An 18,825-nucleotide genomic window follows, 5' to 3' on the forward strand; every position below is an offset into this window, starting at 1 on the left:
ATGCTTTAACCCGACTCACGCACATTTTTTTTTTACAACAGTGAAGGGCAGAACACAGGAATCTGGGATTTGGTAAACATGTTTTTAATCTGTTAAATAATTAAAAAAAAAAAATCAACTTCCATTGAAAAACGAAATGCTACCATTCACAATTTTTTAAAAGGGTTCTCTTTACAAATCGAACGTAAATATGAAAAAGGCGGGAAAAGGGGAATTGTCTCAGGAAGAAATACTTTACAAATTGATCATTTTTTTCCCTAAAAAAAGTGTACAAAATAAAATACTAAAACTGTACATATATACAAGAATTCAATAGTAAAATTGCATATTCTGCTTCATTATTACTTAAATCATTATTTTAAATAGTCAGTAACTTGTGCCTATGTTGATGAAGGATGGGCAGTCAGAGTCCCGAGTATGAGGACAGGGTTCTGCTCCTGCCCAGTAGGAGACGGACCGGCAGACTGCTGCTATGCTCTGCACACACCGACAGGACACCTTGGAGAACCTGATTTCACAGACGGGATCCTAATCCCATGGCCATGGGTAACTTATCTCCTCAACCCTAAACACTCTCCCCTCTCACTCACACACACACACACACACACACACACACACAAAAATAACAAATAAACACTTATCTCAACGGATAAGGGAGGAATAGGTGCCCCCTTTTTCTCATGGAGTGAGCGGGTAGGTTTTTTTTGTTTTGATACTATTTCATTTCTCTTTTCCATTTGGCATTTCTTGCCGAGCGTGGTGATAGGTGCCCATTGAGAATTATGTCAGGATGGGATAAGCATCATGAAAGGGGGGGGGGGGAGCCTGGGGCGTCTCGACATCTCCAGTGACGAGGCCACCCACTGCTGGGGGATGGTAATGAGGAAACGTGGCACTGTTTGGACCACGTGGGGCACTGTAGCGCTGTGTGGCGGGTGAAGCATGGGTGCAGAACTCAAGCGTGCCAGGGTGCCTCTGGTATCAGCAACAGCAGGATACGTACACACTCATGTACACACACATGTACACACACACACACACATGTACACATGTACACACACACACACACACATACACACACACACGCACATGTACACACACACACAACCACAGCATAACATGCAAAACGTCTGCTCCTGGACCTACTGCACACACACTTCATTCAAGTTTTCTATGACCCTGATGTAATACACAACTAAAATAAAAAGAAAACAAAACACACACACACACATACACTTGCCAATGTGGACACACAAACACACACACAGACGTATACATATTTTTCCTATATCTGCAGAAATATCCCACACACAGAGTCAAAATAAATGATTTATCCACAGCTAACTCCTTCCATTTTCTGCCCCTCCAAACAAGCAGAGATGTGATGGGCCAACATCGCTGGCAGTATTGGGTTGGCATGGAAAGATGAAGTGGTCCCAACAGCACAGCTGGCTACACGAGACGGGGGGGGGGGGGGGGGGGGGGATCTGAACAACACACTATGGAGAACAGGAGTCGGTGAAAGTCTCTGTGGGTCTTCACAGTGAGGCGCAGTGATTCACAATGACTCGGCCACATGGGGGTTCAGGGGTCGTGTGGGGTCATCAGGTGGTGACAGTGCTGGTGTTGATGGGGTAGAGAGGTCTGCAGACGGCCCTTAGGTGGGAGGCTATCTGATCACTCTTCTCCTCTTGCCCCTGGTGGACCTCACAGGCTTGGGCAGTGCTGTCTGATAAGAGATGGAGAATAAACTCTTTTAGGATCTACAGCTCACTGGGCCTTTAAGGTAGACAGCAGTGAATCTTTGGTATTATGGAATTATGTCTGGATGTATCCAATTCCAATTTGGTTAGGTTAAACCAAGGCCAGTTATCTCTCTCAGTGAAAATAACTGGATAAACTTAGCCTTGCTATTGGATTGATAAAGGCCAGACATTTTTACGCATTAGATTTTGTAATTAGCGCTAAACCACAGAGCAGGTCTCATCTTATTTTATCTGGCCTTAAAGCTGTAATGTGGACACTCAGTGACAGTGTCACAGCAGGCCATTTCCTCCCCAAAACCACTCTGGAATAAATGTGAGAAGGGAGTGAGAAGAACCACCATCCTTTACCCATCATGCCTCTGAGCAGAGAGAGGATCTCACAATATGAGACATATTTAAGTATGAAAACATGAATTGTTAAACGCGTCCAGCTAAAAGCACCACACCAGCAACGAGCAATGTCTAGTCTACAGCACGTTTAAGTTTAAATCCGATGCAAAGAAATGGGCTTACTGTTACTTGTGGTTCCTCTATGATGCAGTCTAGACCCCCAGGTCCATCTGGCACCCTCTCAAGTCTAACAGGGGGAAAAAAAGAAAAGAAAAAAAACTGAACCAGATGTTAAGAAAAATCCATCAATGCAGGAAAGATTCTTTAAATATAAACAAAAATCAGTTTATGTGTAAGAGCTTACACTTGTTTCCTCTTCCTCCCTCTCCTGGCTCCTGTTCGTACGGAGGGCTCCTGAAAAAGAGTGGGAAGCAGGGCGGTGAGCTCTCAGAGTCTGTGGTGGAAATGAGTCCCTCGCGTCACGTGCTTACCCATACATACATACATACATACATACATACATAAATGTATGATTCAACTGAACATTTTGAAGAAAAGCTGTTATGCTGTAGAACGGCTATATATAGTCTTGTGTCCAACCACCGTGAATATAAGTCGAAACAAAACTGGGAGAAATTACAGCATTAATGGCATTTGAAATGTCTAAAGTCTTCTCCTGAGGAGCTGAAAGAGCAGAGCTGGGAGGAGTTTTTTGGCTAAAAGTGCAGGGAAATGCCTCAGTTAAGGGTGAGTGCTTAAAGGAAAAGCCAGTTGGCTTAGTCTTGTTGGTTTGGTTTTAACACACTCCTGCTCCAAATTTCAATGATTCTCTATGCTGTCAACTCTTGTTCCATGGTGCTGAGGTTATGCCTGGGCCCCATAAGACCTAACACCACTACAAGCACACTAATACAACAGACTTACTTTCCCCATGTTGGAGTCCACGCCATCCTCCACAGCCTCAGCGTTGCCCCGGGGGCTGAGGTAGCCCTGGGGCCCAGGCCGGCCCTCCTCCTGCTGCTGTCCTTGGTGCACAGGGCCCAAAGCCAGTCCGTTACTGTATACACACAGCGAGGACGAGCCGTCGGTTTTCGCTTCCTCCAAGAACGCCGGCGGCAGGGGTGCCTCGTCGTGTCTCTCGGAGCCCCCTGGCTTGCTGGGCGGCGGGGTGGACGAGGCGTCCTCGCTGAGCTTGGGGGTGCCGCGGGCGGGAGACTGTGCCGCCTCCATGCTGAGGCGGGACAGGTCGGGGTTGTGCACAGAACAGGCCCGCCGTGGACTGAGGGAGGGGGGCGCGCTGGGCTGGGCCAGCAGAGCGGGGAGGTCCGGCGCAGGGAAGGAGAGCGGGTTGGGGGTGGCTCCTCCCAACGCCTCAGAGTCCTTCCCGCTGACCTGGAGGAAGGAGGTGTAGATGGTGTCCATGAATGAGCCGTAGGGGTCGAACAATGCCCCGGCGGAGCTCTCCCGCTGCTGGGACTGAGCCCCCTGGACGTGGCCTGGGTTGGGCAAAGGCTCCTGGGCCAGCTGGCTGGCGGGAATGCCCTCATCCCGGGGCGGGTTGGTGGTCTCGGCCAGGCCCAGCTGTTTGTCTACAGCGAGGGTGGGGCCCATGTTGAGCTGGCGAGAAAACAAAGAGGGCAGGTGAAGTTCATCGTTTCTGACTGACTCCTACAAACACACATCCTCCAACAGATACCCCCACGTAGAGCCTTACCTGTAGGCTGTTGATGAGGCAAGCTAGCGGGTTGAGGGCACCCTGGCCTTGGAGAGGGACGCCCAGTGCAGACGTGGGCACTTGGGGCAACAGCAGAGGCCCTGTGCTCAGTAAACTGTGGAGGCCACTAATGTTACCCAGGGCTGCCAGCTCACCTGGAAAGGACACATGAATATCTCCTGTAAACAGATGTTGGTAGACCTAACCATGCACTGGGAAGAGTTTCCCAAAAAAAGAAATACCCCCAAAATCTGGTCCCTTTTGTTGCGTTTGTGAACACAGCGTGAGACTCATTAACCACCAAGCTAAACAAATAAACTGATGAAGGCTGAAAGTATTTTAGTTGTGCAACCTGGCAAAGAAGCTGTCTGCTCTCCTTTAATGAATCAAATCACACCAACGTCAACTAACCAAACCAGCAAGAGGCGGCACATTTTAATTAACATGTGCCAACAAAGCGTTCAGTGATAACCAAGTCAACCACCTCACTCAGATAACAGACAATAAGACCCATTCATTACAGTGCGCTGGAAAATGTCTTGGGGGGGGGTCGTTAATATCAGCAAAGACCAGTTTGATGAAGACTGTAAGACAGAACGCAAGCCAAGCAACATATAAAACCATGGATCAAACCTATGATTTCTAAAGACTTTTTGTTTTTGTTCTATAATGATTTATCTGGAGAAAACTCAACAAAGCTGATTGACCGGTCCGACAGACACGTACCCATCATTCCTGGGGGAAGCAGAGGGGGAAGGAGTGAAGGGGTCTGGCCGTTGCTCTTGTCCTGCTCGGTCAGGGGCACCAGAGAGTTGATTTCTTCAGGCACAGTGCTAGGCAGCAGGGGGACAGAGGTAGAGCCTGCCGAAGGGCTGGAGACAGTCCCCTAGACAATAACACACACAAGGCCAGACTTTAAGCAGAGAGATGGGTAGACTTTCGGCTGATGTTTGAGACAAGACGTGCCATCGTTCACATGCATGTTAGCACTACAGAAATGAGATGAATCCACACTACATATACATTTGTGAGTAGAGTTTAGTAGAGCAGGGCAATGTACATTTAGAAGGTGTGTGTGTGTGTTTTTGAGTGTTGTTCACACATATAGGGACTATATGTGGCATTCAGGCACTACTCCCAGCATGCAAAGTGCTAACAAGCGTTCTGTCAGGCACTGGCAGGCAGGCAGGCAGGCAGGCAGGCATGCACTGCGGACAGGGGCACGGGGGGTACCTGAGAGTGAGCCAGTGGGGATTGGTGGGTGGGGATCTGCTGAGGGGCGGGGAGGGGGTCAGCAGGACCTAAGGCTGCGGCCAGCAGGGCGGGGTTAAGGGAGAGGAAGGCCGGAGGGGGGAGGGTTGCGGAGAGCAGGAGGGACTGGGAGGCTGATAGCGTCCCGTCGCCGGCAGCGACCAGGCCCTGGAGCGCCTCCAGCAGCCCAGGGCCCGTCAGCATTGACTCCACAAGCCCTGGGGTCTTTTCCAGAGACATGCCGTCCGGTAGCGGGGGGAACTGCTGCTGCTGCGGGTGCTGTTGCTGCTGCTGGAGGGGGAGGTCCAGGTTTAGCTGGCCCAGGCCAGGGATGGGCAGCATGGTGGCAGCATGCTGCTGGCTGAGCAGCAGAGAGGCCATGAGGAGGGCCTGGAGGCTGGGTTTGTCACCAGCATCACCCGTCTGGCCCTGGGCAGCAGCATGCGGAGGTGGGGGGTGTAATAGACTAATGAGATTGACTGGAAAGTCTCCCTGAGCTCCTGATAGAGATGGTAAGATGTTTAGCTGGGAGGTCTGATTGAGCAGGCCTGTATGTTGCATCTGTTGCTGTTGTGACTGATGTTGATTTTGCTGGGCGGTTTGTGTCGTCTGATGAAGCCCTGTCCATAAGGGGAGCGAGCCCAGGAAAGGAGGCAGTAGGGATGGCAGTCCAGAGTTTGCAGAGAGGAGCTGCAGGAGCTGCTCCTGATTCATGAAGGGGAACGACTCAGCCAGCTGGAGGGCACTGGAGGAGTCGGCCGAGGGGAGAGACAGACCTGGATCAGAGGCACATGGGCCCAGCAGTCTGGGCTCTGAGGGGTCCTGGGTTTCAACGGCCACCAAAGCACCTGAAGAGAGGGAGGGAGGGAGATGTTTAACTATATGATTATGATGTCTCGGAAAACAACCAAAAATGCTTCACATTACATGAGCTGTATCCAAATGTAAATCTCAGGCAGAGTAAATCTTAAGGTTGAAGGTCAAAAGGCAAAATGTCAGGCATGTTTTATAGAGATCTGTGTTCTTGCTCAAAATAAGAGCCAGTTGTGTCAGAAGTCTAGCCAAGCTTGAGTTTTGGAATATCAAATGAATTAGTCTCTTTTAGAAAAATAAATACTTAAAAAGTAACATAATAACATGAGTGGCCGCAATAAACAACACATCACTGGAACAATTTTTTTTTTCACATCCAAGACAAATATCCAGATGTTTGAACAAGGAATGAGTCAAAATAATATGGTGGGTGGTTGCAGATTTTCTATGTTCTTTAAAACTGTTGTAAAAAGTAGACCTCTAGTCATTCCAAACAGGGTAGTGCTATTCTGGATTCTATTCGGGCTATTAATCTATGGTTCCCTAGTCAGTGTTTCGACAACACACTGTCGGGACTACTTCCACAATGTTTTTATTTTATGTACTTTGTACGTTCTTTTCATTCTATTCTTTAGTTTCTATTAATTTCATTTTTAGTTTTCACTTATCTTCATCTGTCTTTTGGATGTTCCTTTTGTTATTATTTATCTAAAGCACATTTAATTGCCTCTGCGAACTTGCCTTGCCTTATGTCCGAAACAAAGGTTGGCTGTTGCAGGTCTCTAGTGAACCATGCATCCTGTAATGATTAGCTGCCTTAGCATCATTCCCACTGTCGGGCTTATGATTAGGTCATTTCAGCTCTCTGACTGAGACAGTTCTTTAGTCCTCTGACTAAATATAATAATATTCTCTAACACTTGAACCTCTGCAGAGAAACAATTGTACTCTGAGAAACAGTTGTCCAAAAACAGAAAACCTGGCCAAAAAAAGGCTGGTCTGAACCCATACCCAGCGGACTTAAAGGCGCCCGAGGCAACATAAGAGGCTTGAGAATATTTCCATTTTGATGCCCTAATGTTGCTTTGGGCTCCTTTAAGTTGAGCTCCTACACATTTCTGCCAAATGCAAAGTAAAAACGCAATCTCTCTCTCTCACCTTCTGCATCCATTGCCTGGGTCTGGTTGGAGGGATAGCCGACTTCATCATGGGGGCCGACTCCTAGTTTGGGCCCACAGCTCTTCTCTGCCAGGGGGGCGTGAGGCAGGCAGTGGGACGCAGCGGACAGCTGGCCCAGCATGCTGAGGATCTGGCTGCTGCACTCCTGTGGAGGGACCCCTGGTACGCTGGTGTGCGCCTGGCTGAGGTTAAGGACAGGGCTGGGGCTAGACTTGAGCATGGTAGTGGTGGTGGTGGTGGTGTTAGCAGGGCTGTCCATCTGCTCTGCCACCGTCATCAGGGGAAAGGACTGTGCAGATGGCAGCTGAATTGGGCCTTCGAGAGCAGGCACTAGGCTTTGGAGCTGTTGCTGCTGCTGCTGAGCAGTTTGCATGTGCTGCATGGGCTGAGCATCGCAGTGGTTGAGGGGCTGGGATGCTGTTCGGGTGTTGGTGGTTGCCGGTGGCGGGACAGGGCTGGGGGAGGAAGGGGAGGACTGCGCGACGGCGGAAGCCTGGGCGTTCTGCATGCTGAGGAGCTGCAGGAGAGCGGAGAGTGGCTGGGACGGAGAGGGAGTCACCAGCGGCTGGACGAAGCCAAGCCGTTTAAGCTCTTCCATGTCTGCCTGCTTGAGGCCGGGAAGAGAGTTGTTTGGAGAGGCAGAATGGCGCTGCATGAAAAGATGTTCCGAGGGTGGGGGCAGCAGAGGGGTGTTGGGAGAGGAGGAAGAGGAGGAAGGTGAGGAAGAAGGAGAAGGGATTGAATTGGGGATGGGAAGAGCAGAGGGGTCTCCGACAGACCTCAGGCTGATCAGCTGTGACTCCTTCAGCATGCTGAGCACCGTGGGAGACCTGCGCTGGCGCTTGCGACGCGACACCTTGTCTGTCAGCACGAGCGGCATGGGGTTGAGGGCTTGGGAGGGGAGTGAGGGGGAGTGGGGAAGCAGGAAGGCAGTCATGGGGAGTGGCCTAGCAGTGGAGGGGAGGCTACTGTTTAAAGTGCTTATCAATACCTTGGATTGCTGGGGATCCTTCTCGGGGCCAGCGGAGGGTGTGCCGACACCACCGCCATCCACGAGAGCCTGGCTCTTCTGGCTGGCCATTTGCGCCTTGGCGGCCGCTGAGAGCAAGCTGCTGGCTGGGAAAGAAGAGACATGCTGCGGGGTCTTCTGCTGGCTCAGGAGCTGGCCCAGTGGCAGGCCCAGGAACCCGCCAGCCGTCCCAGGGCCATGGGCAGCTCCAGGACCGGGCACCGTTGGCCCATTCTTCCTATCAGTGGCAAAAGGGGACAGATTTTGGGGTACCTGAAAATTACTTTGGTTGCTCGGGTGCTGAGCGGTGTTGCTGGGGTTGCTGCCGGTACTGCAGTCTTTGTAGTGCTGCAACATTCCCTCCAGGCGGCCTCTGGGGCTCGGTGGATGGAGAGGGACTTTGGGCGAAAGGCAGGGCGTGTTGGGGGGCAGTGGGGAGCGCGCCGGGCAGGGTGGTTTGCCTTGCTCAGAGAGCGTGGAGGAGGTGGAGGAGTGGCGCGAGCGCTGGTGGGGAGAGGTAGCATCCAGAGTCCTGGAGGGAGACAGGCACAGGGAGATGGGAGAGGGAGATTTAACACGGCTTCCCTGCTGATGGGTCTGTCCGGGCCTTCCTGTCGTGCTCAAAGACAAAGAAGCAGATGAAGAGGAAGAGGAGGAGAGGGAGAGGTCCAGCGATGAGATGCTGGGGTGGGTCCCTGGCTTTGCCAAGCCTGGTGATGCTGAGGCCTGGGGCAGCCGTTGCATTATGGTTTGAGGCGTGGATGGGCGAGGGTACCACGGCGGCATACCATAGCCCGCCGAGTTGCAACCAGGGGAAGAAGATGATGGTCTCTTAGAGACAACGGTGGCCTCCGAGGACAGGAGAGAGTTGGAGTGAGGCAAAGATCCATTGTGAAGGAGTGTCATTGAAGGGGACAATGGGAAGTTGCTGTGTACTCCACGTGGGGCAGGGTTACTGTTGGACTTAGACTGAGCAGAGAGTCGAGGTTGGGCAGAATAAGTGCAGTGGCCTCCCTCTTCCATGTGGACTACCAAAGGGCCCCCTCTTTGGTCCCTGCCCTCCATGGAACAGAAAGAGCTCCCTAACATGACAAAAACACACACAGTTAGAGGGGAGACTGGTCCAACAGAACCCTCCAGCTCATTGTAACTTGTACTATCGCTTCACATTTATGCTGCTCAGATTGAAAGGTCAAAGGTTCTGCAAGAGCATTTTTTTTTTCACAGTCTACTTCAACAACCTTATCCTAACTGTGTTGTGTTGACATAATGCTAATCGCCGGGTGGTACCTGGGCCATGAAGAGGAAGTTGGGAGGCCTGCATACTGCGACACAGTGCTGCCATAGCGACCACTTTCCTGCGGTGGTTGCAGAGTTTAGTCATGTCTTCCTCTGCCTTGCCAGGCTGCTGGATCTGTGGTCGCACTAGAGCCACTGGGTCAAAGTTAAAGACCTGAACGCACAAGGGGACAGTTGAAGAGTTAGAGAAGAGCTTGTGTCCATACAAAGGGTTGCAAGTCACAGGCCCCCACACCAGACACAACAGGCTGCCTGTCCTCTGGGGTCACTTTCCTTGATTGCTGGCTTAAGCTCCATGTTAAAGACACTCCGTCTAATTCTATCTGATTTCATGCAGTCAAGTTTAGACTCTGCACTCAACAGATGTTTAGTGCCTGTGTATTATCTCGCAGAAAAACACAGCAGTTGTGTAATACATAAGGTTCCCAATTTCTTGGTAAGTTGATTAATTCAGATCGTCTTAAAGTTGATTGCAATTTTAACAGATAAGAAAACAATAACGAAAACAAATCACTTTTGTTGCAAAAGAGTAAAAGGATTATCTGAATAAAGGCAAATATGGCTTATTCCAATGTGGTTTGCCAGAACAGAGCAAGAGAATAACATAATGGAGTAGTCACAAATAATTGCTATCTTTATAATTGTAAAACCTACATCCAAAAGTCACCCATCTTTATTTCTACACAGATTCAGATCCAATAATGTAACAAATACTTCGCCAGAACAATCTCAGTTACCTTGTGGACGACCAGTGGGCACTCCAACCCACACTTACACGTGCTGTCTGTCAGAAGGTATGCCCTAACCTCTTCAACTGAAGACAGGATGGTGCCGCTTGGGCTGGAACAGAGAACCAACGAGTTTACATTAAATTAGTGAGTTGCGAGGGTGGAAACAATGACACATGTGGACGATACAAGATACAATTACAGCAGTTTTGTCCCTGAAGTGACACCCCAACTTATTATTGTTTCCAACTCATGATATTTGTACTACTTTAGGTGCATATTGGTATTGTATTGTTTTGTCTGTTCCTCTGTTCACCTGATGTAGGCCACGGCCCCCTCCTCCACTTTTCTCTGCCAACCCACTGGCACCTGTGCTGTCCGTGTGGGGACACCATCTTTGTCTCCAGCAGCACACTCACTACCTCCCGTCATTTTCTGCTCCGAGGCTTCCAGCACCTTCCATTGAGAACAGATGAACATGCAGACATTCATGAGTAAGCAGTGGTAAAATACAGAGCTGAGGGCATATGTAAAATATAAAATAACATTCACAGATCCCAAAAGGCAACTAAAATCTTTCAGTAGGAACCAATGCTAAAAAAAAGTGTAATTTCAGACACCACTGAAACTGAACAACAGCACTTGTAAATAAATAGAGAAGCCAGACAGGTCTTCACCTTTTCATCTTCATATATCCCTGATCAGTAGCGTCCATGGAATCCAGCTCTCAGAGGACATGTTCACAGAACAGAGGTGTACACAATGGGACACAGATCCAGCTGACTGCCTTGCTGCACTCACGCCCTCTCCGCTGTTCTCCTCTACTCTTGCGCTCAGCTGAAGGCTGGGAATTTCCCTGTCAGAAAGTCAAATAAAAAGAAAGCACAAAGAAACCCAAGGTTAACCCAAAGTAAGTAAACACAAAGTTTTGCCAATACAGGTCTGAAAAGCACTATTTCTTACAAGTACTGTGTTGGTAGACATAAATACCTGTTAACAAAAGTTATACATGGACATACAGAAGGCCTACATCAAAAAAATATCACACACACAAATGTAACATGTGGACTTTCCTTCAGGCATCAACTATATTAGACTGGTTCCTTCTTTGGCAGGTTAAGCAGAGATTCTCCCAAGTGCTAGGCTTACTCAAACAAGCAATCATTTGGTTAGAAAGAGAGAGGATAACAGGGGGTGTGAAATGTGTCACTGGGTTCTGTTTGAAGTCCTGGCAGCAACATTTTCCCCAAATGTGAGAGTGCAACTAGCAGGAAGGATAGAGTGCAAAAAGGAAAGGGAATGGGAGAGAATCTAGAATCAAAGCAAGAAAAACAACCGACAGAGTGGGTTTTCTGTATATGGAATCAAAGAGGTCTAGGGAAAACAATTCGTATTTAAGTTTAGGCACATAATTATAATCTCAATGCAATGGCTCCTAAAACAGCATAGCTGTATCTCATGCCGCCTGTACTGTACAACAACAAATACGTTATAGGTGATTGGCAACAATCCATGCTAAATCTGGTTCAGATCATGACAAATGAGTACCCTAAAGAGACAACAAAAGAAGGCAATCATGGCACTTTGAGATAAGAGATGCGCACACATAGTGAACCACAACACACTAAGACAGTTGCTCCTCTTGTTAAACAATGGCTATCAAATTCAGTAACTGCCTTCATCAAAAATATTTTAATATTTACTACGTTTTTAGACTATGACTAAGGTTACCACTGTAATCTGATTGATCTGTGCTGAGTGTAAACAAATCAACCATAGCATCTTAGCTTGCTAGATACCTGGAAAAGACGCACAGTAGACGTTGTTACGATATGCATACGATATGACCTCTAATGCTAAAACAAGAAGCTGACCGCAATCTAAGTCCAGGACCTTTACTTGTGCAAATTAATTACGCAAAATGTGCACATAAATTCTGAGCTAACTGGCTTTGCTAACTTGCAAGCTAGTAGTTACAACATACCTCTGTTTACGAAGTTTCCTGTTCCTTCGCCGCGCTGCAGTGCAGAAGCTAGATATAGCAATAGCTAGCTAGCTAGTTGACAGAGTTTAGTTGCAACGGCTGTTGTTATAACCGATCTTTTTTGCGACGACCATTATTTTAAGTCAATTTTGTTCGTCTCTCATCCGTGCACCATCGGCCCGTCCTGTTTAAAAACAAAGAGCAATAACGATGGGTTTTACTGCGCCCGTTGCATTGTCGCAAATGACTTTAATTTCGAGATGATCCTTGTCGGCCGCAGCGGGTGCGATCGTTCCATTCAAACGTAAAACATCGACTCAAACTTAATTTGGGCGTGCAACCATGTCTTCTGATATGATTTGGACTCAGTGGTGTACCTTTTGCTTTATCCTTGTTTCCAAGTTCCTATTTTTCCTTAGGATTCCGTGCCAAAAAAATAATGGAGTTTCCTCTCAGACATGCGCAGTCGCCTAGGGACGGTCTTGGGAATTCCATACCCAAAATGCACCGCGCGCTGCACGGCACCACGGCTACATTTCTAGAGTAAAGGAGTAGAAATCTCTGTCCTTTGTTACAGTAGACTGTAAGTCATTATGTGGTGTGATACAGTTGATACAATTTAATTTGCAGGGATACCATGCAGAAACGCTCACTTTTGTCAAGTGGTCAGAGGCTCAATCAATTACCCGGGCCAGACAAGGGAGGACAATCAGTATAGCTAGTTCTGCTACAAGTACACAAAGGCCAGCAATACGAACAACATGTGACCACAGGGTACATTTAAGATGACACTGTAGACTTATAAATGGGTTGATAAAATACACACATTTCAATAATATTAGGAGCAAAGTTGTTAAACCATGTGTGTTTCAGTTTGTTAAACACCACAAAATACTTCAAAATACTTCATGGTAGATGAATGGCATGTTGAGACATGGGTAGATAGTTTAATTGATTACAAATACAAATTTGAAATGTACAGTGCCACTTTAAAGTATGTGAGCCCCTTGACCACTTAGGAGTTTTCTGTTGTTTTACCATGATTTTTCATTTTTTTCATCACCAATTTTCCATAGAAGGAATGTCAGGTTTATGTTTATCATTTGCGTGTACTTTTTTTTAGAGGGAATTGTTTGAGTAGCCAAAAGACTACATGGAACATGGAATTAGTCCATTTCAAAAGTAAGTGAACCCCCAGCTGAATTGGTAAAGTCAAGCAGGTAACAGATTCAGTGAAACTTATTTAGGTGCTTAATTAGTCAATTAAGCAAACCGATCATCTGAGACATCCTTAGGGAAAGGTTTGGGCAACACAGATTAAAAGAGAGAGGAAACCAACCAAACTACTGTAGTGCCAAGGTGTACCCACACAGATCAACAATGCCGAAAGGAAACGAGATATCCGAGAACATCAGGAAGAAGGTTCTGACAGCCCATCAGTCTTGGGAAAGCTATAAGACCATCTCCAAAAGATTCCAGCTCCATCCATCCATCCAAGACAAATAATTTAGAAATGGAGGGCATTCAACATGACCGCATCTCTGCCTAGAAGTGGACGCCCATCAAGACCATCACCAAGAAGCACCAGAAGAAGAATAAATCAGGTAAAAGTCAATCCACACATAACCTCTAAAGAGTTTCGGACCTCTCTGGCAGCATCTGGTGTAAATGTACATGGGTCTACAATCAGACGAAAATTGAATAGACATAACATTCATGATCGGGTTGCTAGAAGGAAGCCTCTGCTCTCAAGAAAGAACAAAACTGCCCGTTTCAACTTTGCCCGAGAGCACTTGGATAAACCAAAGGCCTTTTGGAAGTCCCTTCTTTAAACAGATGAGTCCGAGATAGAATTATTTTGTCACGATCAAAACCAACAATTTTCGTCTGATTGTAAACCCATGTACATTTACCCCAGATGCTGCCAGAGAGGTCCGAAACTCTTTAGAGGTGATGTGTGGGTTGACTTTTACCTGATTTATTCTTCTTCTGGTGCTTCTTGGTGATGGTCTTGATGGGCGTCAACTTCTAGGCAGAGATGCGGTCATGTTGAATGCCCTCCATTTCAAAATTATTTGTCTTGGATGGATGGATGGAGCTGGAATCTTTTGGAGATGGTCTTATAGCTTTCCCAAGACTGATGGGCTGTCAGTACCTTCTTCCTGATGTTCTCGGATATCTCGTTTCCTCTCGGCATTGTTGATCTGTGTGGGTACACCTTGGCACTACAGTAGTTTGGTTGGTTTCCTCTCTCTTTTAATCTGTGTTGCCCAAACCTTTCTCTAAGGATGTCTCAGATGATCGGTTTGCTAAATTGACTAATTAATCACCCAAATATGTTTCACTGAATCTGTTACCTGCTTGACTTTATCAATTCAGCTGGGGGTTCACTTACTTTTGAAATGGACTAATTCCATGTTTCATGTAGTTTTTCGGCTACTCAAACAATTTCCTCTTAACAAGTACATGCAAATGATAAACATAAACCTGACATTTCATCTATGGAAAATTGGTGATAAAAAAATGAAAAATCATGGTAAAACAACAGAAAACGCTTAAGTGCTCAAGGGGTTCACATACTTTCAAGTGGCACTGTATAGTATTAACATAACATAGTAAGCACCAGATATCTCGAGATTAAATGATTCAACCTTAAGGTGTAAACATGTAAGGATTTTGAGGACAGCACAATGACAAAGACTGTAGACAAGGCCATCCAATAAAATGGTTATCAAGGTACATTCAATAACATATCAGAAGAAGTGATTAAATTAAGGGGGTTTAGGTTTGATAAACAAGGACACCACCCAATTCTGTATGTAAGATGAAAGGCCTGATAGTTAAACCGACTACAAATTTAAGTACAGTATGTAAGGTATCAACATAATAATGTGAGCACCAGATATATCAAGAGTGAAGGATTCAAAATCTATCAATGTGTAAATGTCAGAGAATTTTGACAGCAGCATCATGGCAAAGACCGTAGACAAGGTCTGCATAATAAACAAGTTGATAAAATCAGGAGCCGTGGTAAACCAAGGTGTGTTTAGTTTGATTAACAGGCCAACACAAAATACTATATGTAAGATGAATGGCCTAATAGTTTAAGTAGATAGTTTAACTGACTAAAAATACAAGAGTTAAATGTATGGTATTAACAAAACAATGTAAGCACCGGATATCTCAAGATTGAACGATTTTAAATCTTAATGGTTTAAATGGCACAGCATTTCGACAACAGTATCCTGGCAAAACTGTAGACAAGACAGGCACAGAAGGAAAATTAAAATGTTTCACAGTATTTTAAAATCAATACAACATTCAACTCTAAAGGATGAAAATACAAAAATTACAATGTTCAAATAAAAGTTAGGAGAAAAAAACAGTCTGTTCAAGAAGAACTGTCAGTAAGAGTTATAATAATAACTTACAATAACAATATCCTAAGAGTAAAAATAAGAATGAGACAGAAAAAAAGCTGCACAATAAAAACATTCATCATTCATTTGATAATTCCTTGACACAATAATAACAAGATCATCAACAACCAAACAGATTGTGAAACAGACTAATATATGAACAAAATCAATCCCTTGCCATGATATAACAAGTACAGAGAACAGATTTCAGCAAAGATAATCCAATAGGTATCACTCCTGAACAACTATATATAAAACGCTATCCTTCCCTTTTATCTGTGCTGTTGTTCTACATCATGACCAATTTTGCTCTCAAAACTGTATTCTCTTTTTTGAATGACACTATTTGTATATGGCATCCCATACTACCCGTCTAGAAAAATGAGAGTTCCATATCTTTGTTATGGCAATAGATCTCTGTAAGGTACAAAGGTGTTTTTTTTTAATAAAAAAAGAAAACAAATATTGCATTCTTAAAATGCTGGCTCCTTTCAAATGATCTGTACTACATTATGTTGAATTGTGTTTCACTGATTACTGTCATAAATATTAATTGTAATCTTATGTGAATTCATCATGATGTATCACTATTACAATGTTACTGTGTGATATGAAATAAAACAAATGTAAATGAAATATTATAAAATAAATATTACTTAAAGAATAGCTATAAAACAGTTGTCTGTCAACGTATCTTTTATACTACCTTATTGAACATCATGGGACTATTTTACTCAGCCGATACAACACCTGTAGCTGTCTCTGTAGCAGATGCCTTTATCCTTAATGATGATAATATTTGGCATGTAATACAGTGCGTACACAGATGTTTTACACAGAGGCACACTGTCCACATAAGAGGTTACAGGATCCACTGGGCGGTGCTTCACCCTGCAACAAAACAACAACCCAAAATGCAGTACACAAACAAAAGATTTGACACAAGGGTTAAAGACGGCGTGGTGTTACCCAAGTCAACTCCAACATAATTCAGTCTGAACCATTAGCTGGCTAATAATAATAATAATAAAAAAATGCCGTAAATAAAATGAATAGGCATTTGGTGCAGCCCAAAACTTTGACTTCTGAATTTACACACACTAGGATTTTCAGAGACCATCCTTTATTCAGATAAATAACATATTGTCTATCTAACACTGTCGATGTCATGTTAACTCCCTTGATAGCTATTGTCTAACTATGCAGGAAAAAAAATAAGCTGCATTAAAAACTTGCTCCTTTCTGTGTTCCGACGGCTCGGAAAAATACCTCAATGAAAAGTCATATTATAATGTATTTGTAATTGTATTTTTTTTTGTTTAATTGCTCATGTTTATTAACATGCACAATTATAATTTATAACAGGGATACATTAAATAAAAAAAATAGTATTGTAGTTATATTACATTTTTATTTTCAGTTATACTGTAGTTTTGATTGTAAAATATTCAGTGTGATGGCAAAGAAAAAACAACTGTTGACCATCTGCCTTATTGCCCATGGAAGCTTTTTGGTAGAATTTCATGACAGCACCGTACCAAGCTGTACAACCGTCCCGAAAGGTGCCGGAATAATTAGTGACGTTGCTCGGGAAACACAGTCAAAATGCAGTGAAAATTGTAATTTCTTTTAGTTTTCTTTGTAATTAGAGCCGTTTTGTATAAGTAATGTTGACATCAATTTTACTTTAAATCAGATATCACAAAAAAATCATAACAATTACAATTACAATGTATGCTACATGTTACATGGTCAGTATTGGATTTTCATTATTACAGCATTATTACCATTGTTGACAGTATTGTTTCTACTTTACTGAGGTACAAACAGTACTTCGATTAACGTTTGACACTCACTATAGGATTTAGGACACACCCTGCTATCTCTATCAAACTGACGGTCATAAGGACACCGACTGATCACATAGGTTAGGGTCGACAGAACAAGGTCATTGCCCCATTCAAACTTGTCTGGAATGTGGGACAAAAATCAGGTTTCATTATATTCACCTGCCTGAACTTACTTTAGCATCACTGTCCATGCTCTCACAAACACAAAACATGAAAAATATTCTGTATAACTTTGTATCAAGTCTCATTTCTTAAGAAACACACAATGTTGCTCCAGTGCCACAGAAACAGCTGGTGCTGTTTGAATAGTTGGACAAACACTAGATACCATGTGTAAAGCAGGAGAAGAAAAAAAAACAATGGCCCACCAATGGCACTTAAAGCTGAGAGGTGATAACCATTAGCCAGGGGAGAGGGTGAGCTTTACTACTCAGCAACAGCCACTCAATTCGTGACGGGCTAATAGTGTCTCCTCTCCAACATTGCCATGCTCCTGGAGACAGTATTTGAGGTTTCTATTCGCTAACCTTGCGCTCATCCCACTTGCGCTGTTGCTAGGCAATAAACGGCACGCGTTGCACCATGCATCTCAAAGTAGGCTACTCAATTGTTGTTTAGATGATTTTTTCTGTTGTTTTAAAAGCAGCCAAATGACATTACATGAAATCATAAGGTAAACTGAACAGTCAAGGTCAATATTAGGCCATCTTTTGTATAAAGTTAAACATTTTGAAGCAATCTGATAAACGTGATGTGCTTGACTTCATTGGCTAACTTTTCTCAGTTGGAGGAGCGAAGAGTAAATAACCCACCTTTGGAATTTGCTCCTAGTTCAGGCAAGACATAGGCTACACATGTTATAAAGTAAGAAGAGATTGATATCCTTTTAATAAATCACATTATGTTTGAAGGGTTAGAGGCTACTATCAAACAAATGTCAACTACGTTGATCATTACGACAAAGAGACTTTACAGCTCAGCATTCAATATTAATAGCATTTAATATATATTATTCTGTAACTAATTAATTTATTTTGGGAGGTGATATTCTAGAGTAAATTATAAGATATTAAATAACATGTATACACTACATCGTCCACATGGTGTGGTCTCCCTCACTGAGGGGCTACTTCGTAAAGGACGTTCTGACAGGAAGCCAAACTTCATTGGAACGTTCTTTCAAGAGCTCCCACGCGCCATGTCAGCGACATTGTATCACATAACCAAAACAAAACATCGAACAGCGACCCTAAATTAAACTCGTCAGTGGTCTGTTACTTCAAGAGCCCCAGGAGGCAAACTGATGGAAATTTGTCGTAAAACTGTGCTCAGAGAAGCATTAATATTGCAAGGTATTTTGCATGTGAATTGCTAACGCTAGCAAAATGAATTAGATTTTTTTTTACATTTTCCTACATGGGTAGTTTGTCTAGATTTAGCTTTAACGAAAGCCTGTTAAATAAAACATGTTCAGCTTCTGCTG

The 18,825-nt window shown here is 44.7% G+C and overlaps 1 protein-coding gene across 2 annotated transcripts; it reads right to left on the reverse strand.

Annotated features, from left to right (window-relative positions):
• Window positions 1-155: 155 nt before the first annotated feature.
• On the reverse strand, window positions 156-12,518 carry mbd6 (methyl-CpG binding domain protein 6). 2 transcript variants are annotated; one of them, XM_080845539.1, is made up of 13 exons: window positions 12,451-12,518; window positions 10,767-10,945; window positions 10,406-10,545; window positions 10,099-10,201; window positions 9,353-9,515; window positions 7,033-9,144; window positions 5,044-5,909; window positions 4,537-4,696; window positions 3,811-3,965; window positions 3,021-3,713; window positions 2,461-2,510; window positions 2,280-2,343; window positions 156-1,729 (listed from the first exon to the last, which is right to left on the reverse strand). In XM_080845539.1, exons 3-13 carry the CDS (start codon window positions 10,519-10,521, stop codon window positions 1,670-1,672), a joined length of 4,542 nt encoding a protein of 1,513 aa, XP_080701665.1. In that variant the 5' UTR covers window positions 10,522-10,545; window positions 10,767-10,945; window positions 12,451-12,518; the 3' UTR covers window positions 156-1,669. The 2 variants fall into 2 exon arrangements, with proteins under 2 accessions (XP_080701665.1, XP_080701664.1); XM_080845538.1 differs by lacking the exon at window positions 12,451-12,518 and adding an exon at window positions 12,074-12,225.
• Window positions 12,519-18,825: the final 6,307 nt, after the last annotated feature.

Source organism: Sprattus sprattus (assembly GCF_963457725.1).
Source record: "Sprattus sprattus genome assembly, chromosome: 10".
Classification (NCBI taxonomy): domain Eukaryota; kingdom Metazoa; phylum Chordata; class Actinopteri; order Clupeiformes; family Clupeidae; genus Sprattus; species Sprattus sprattus.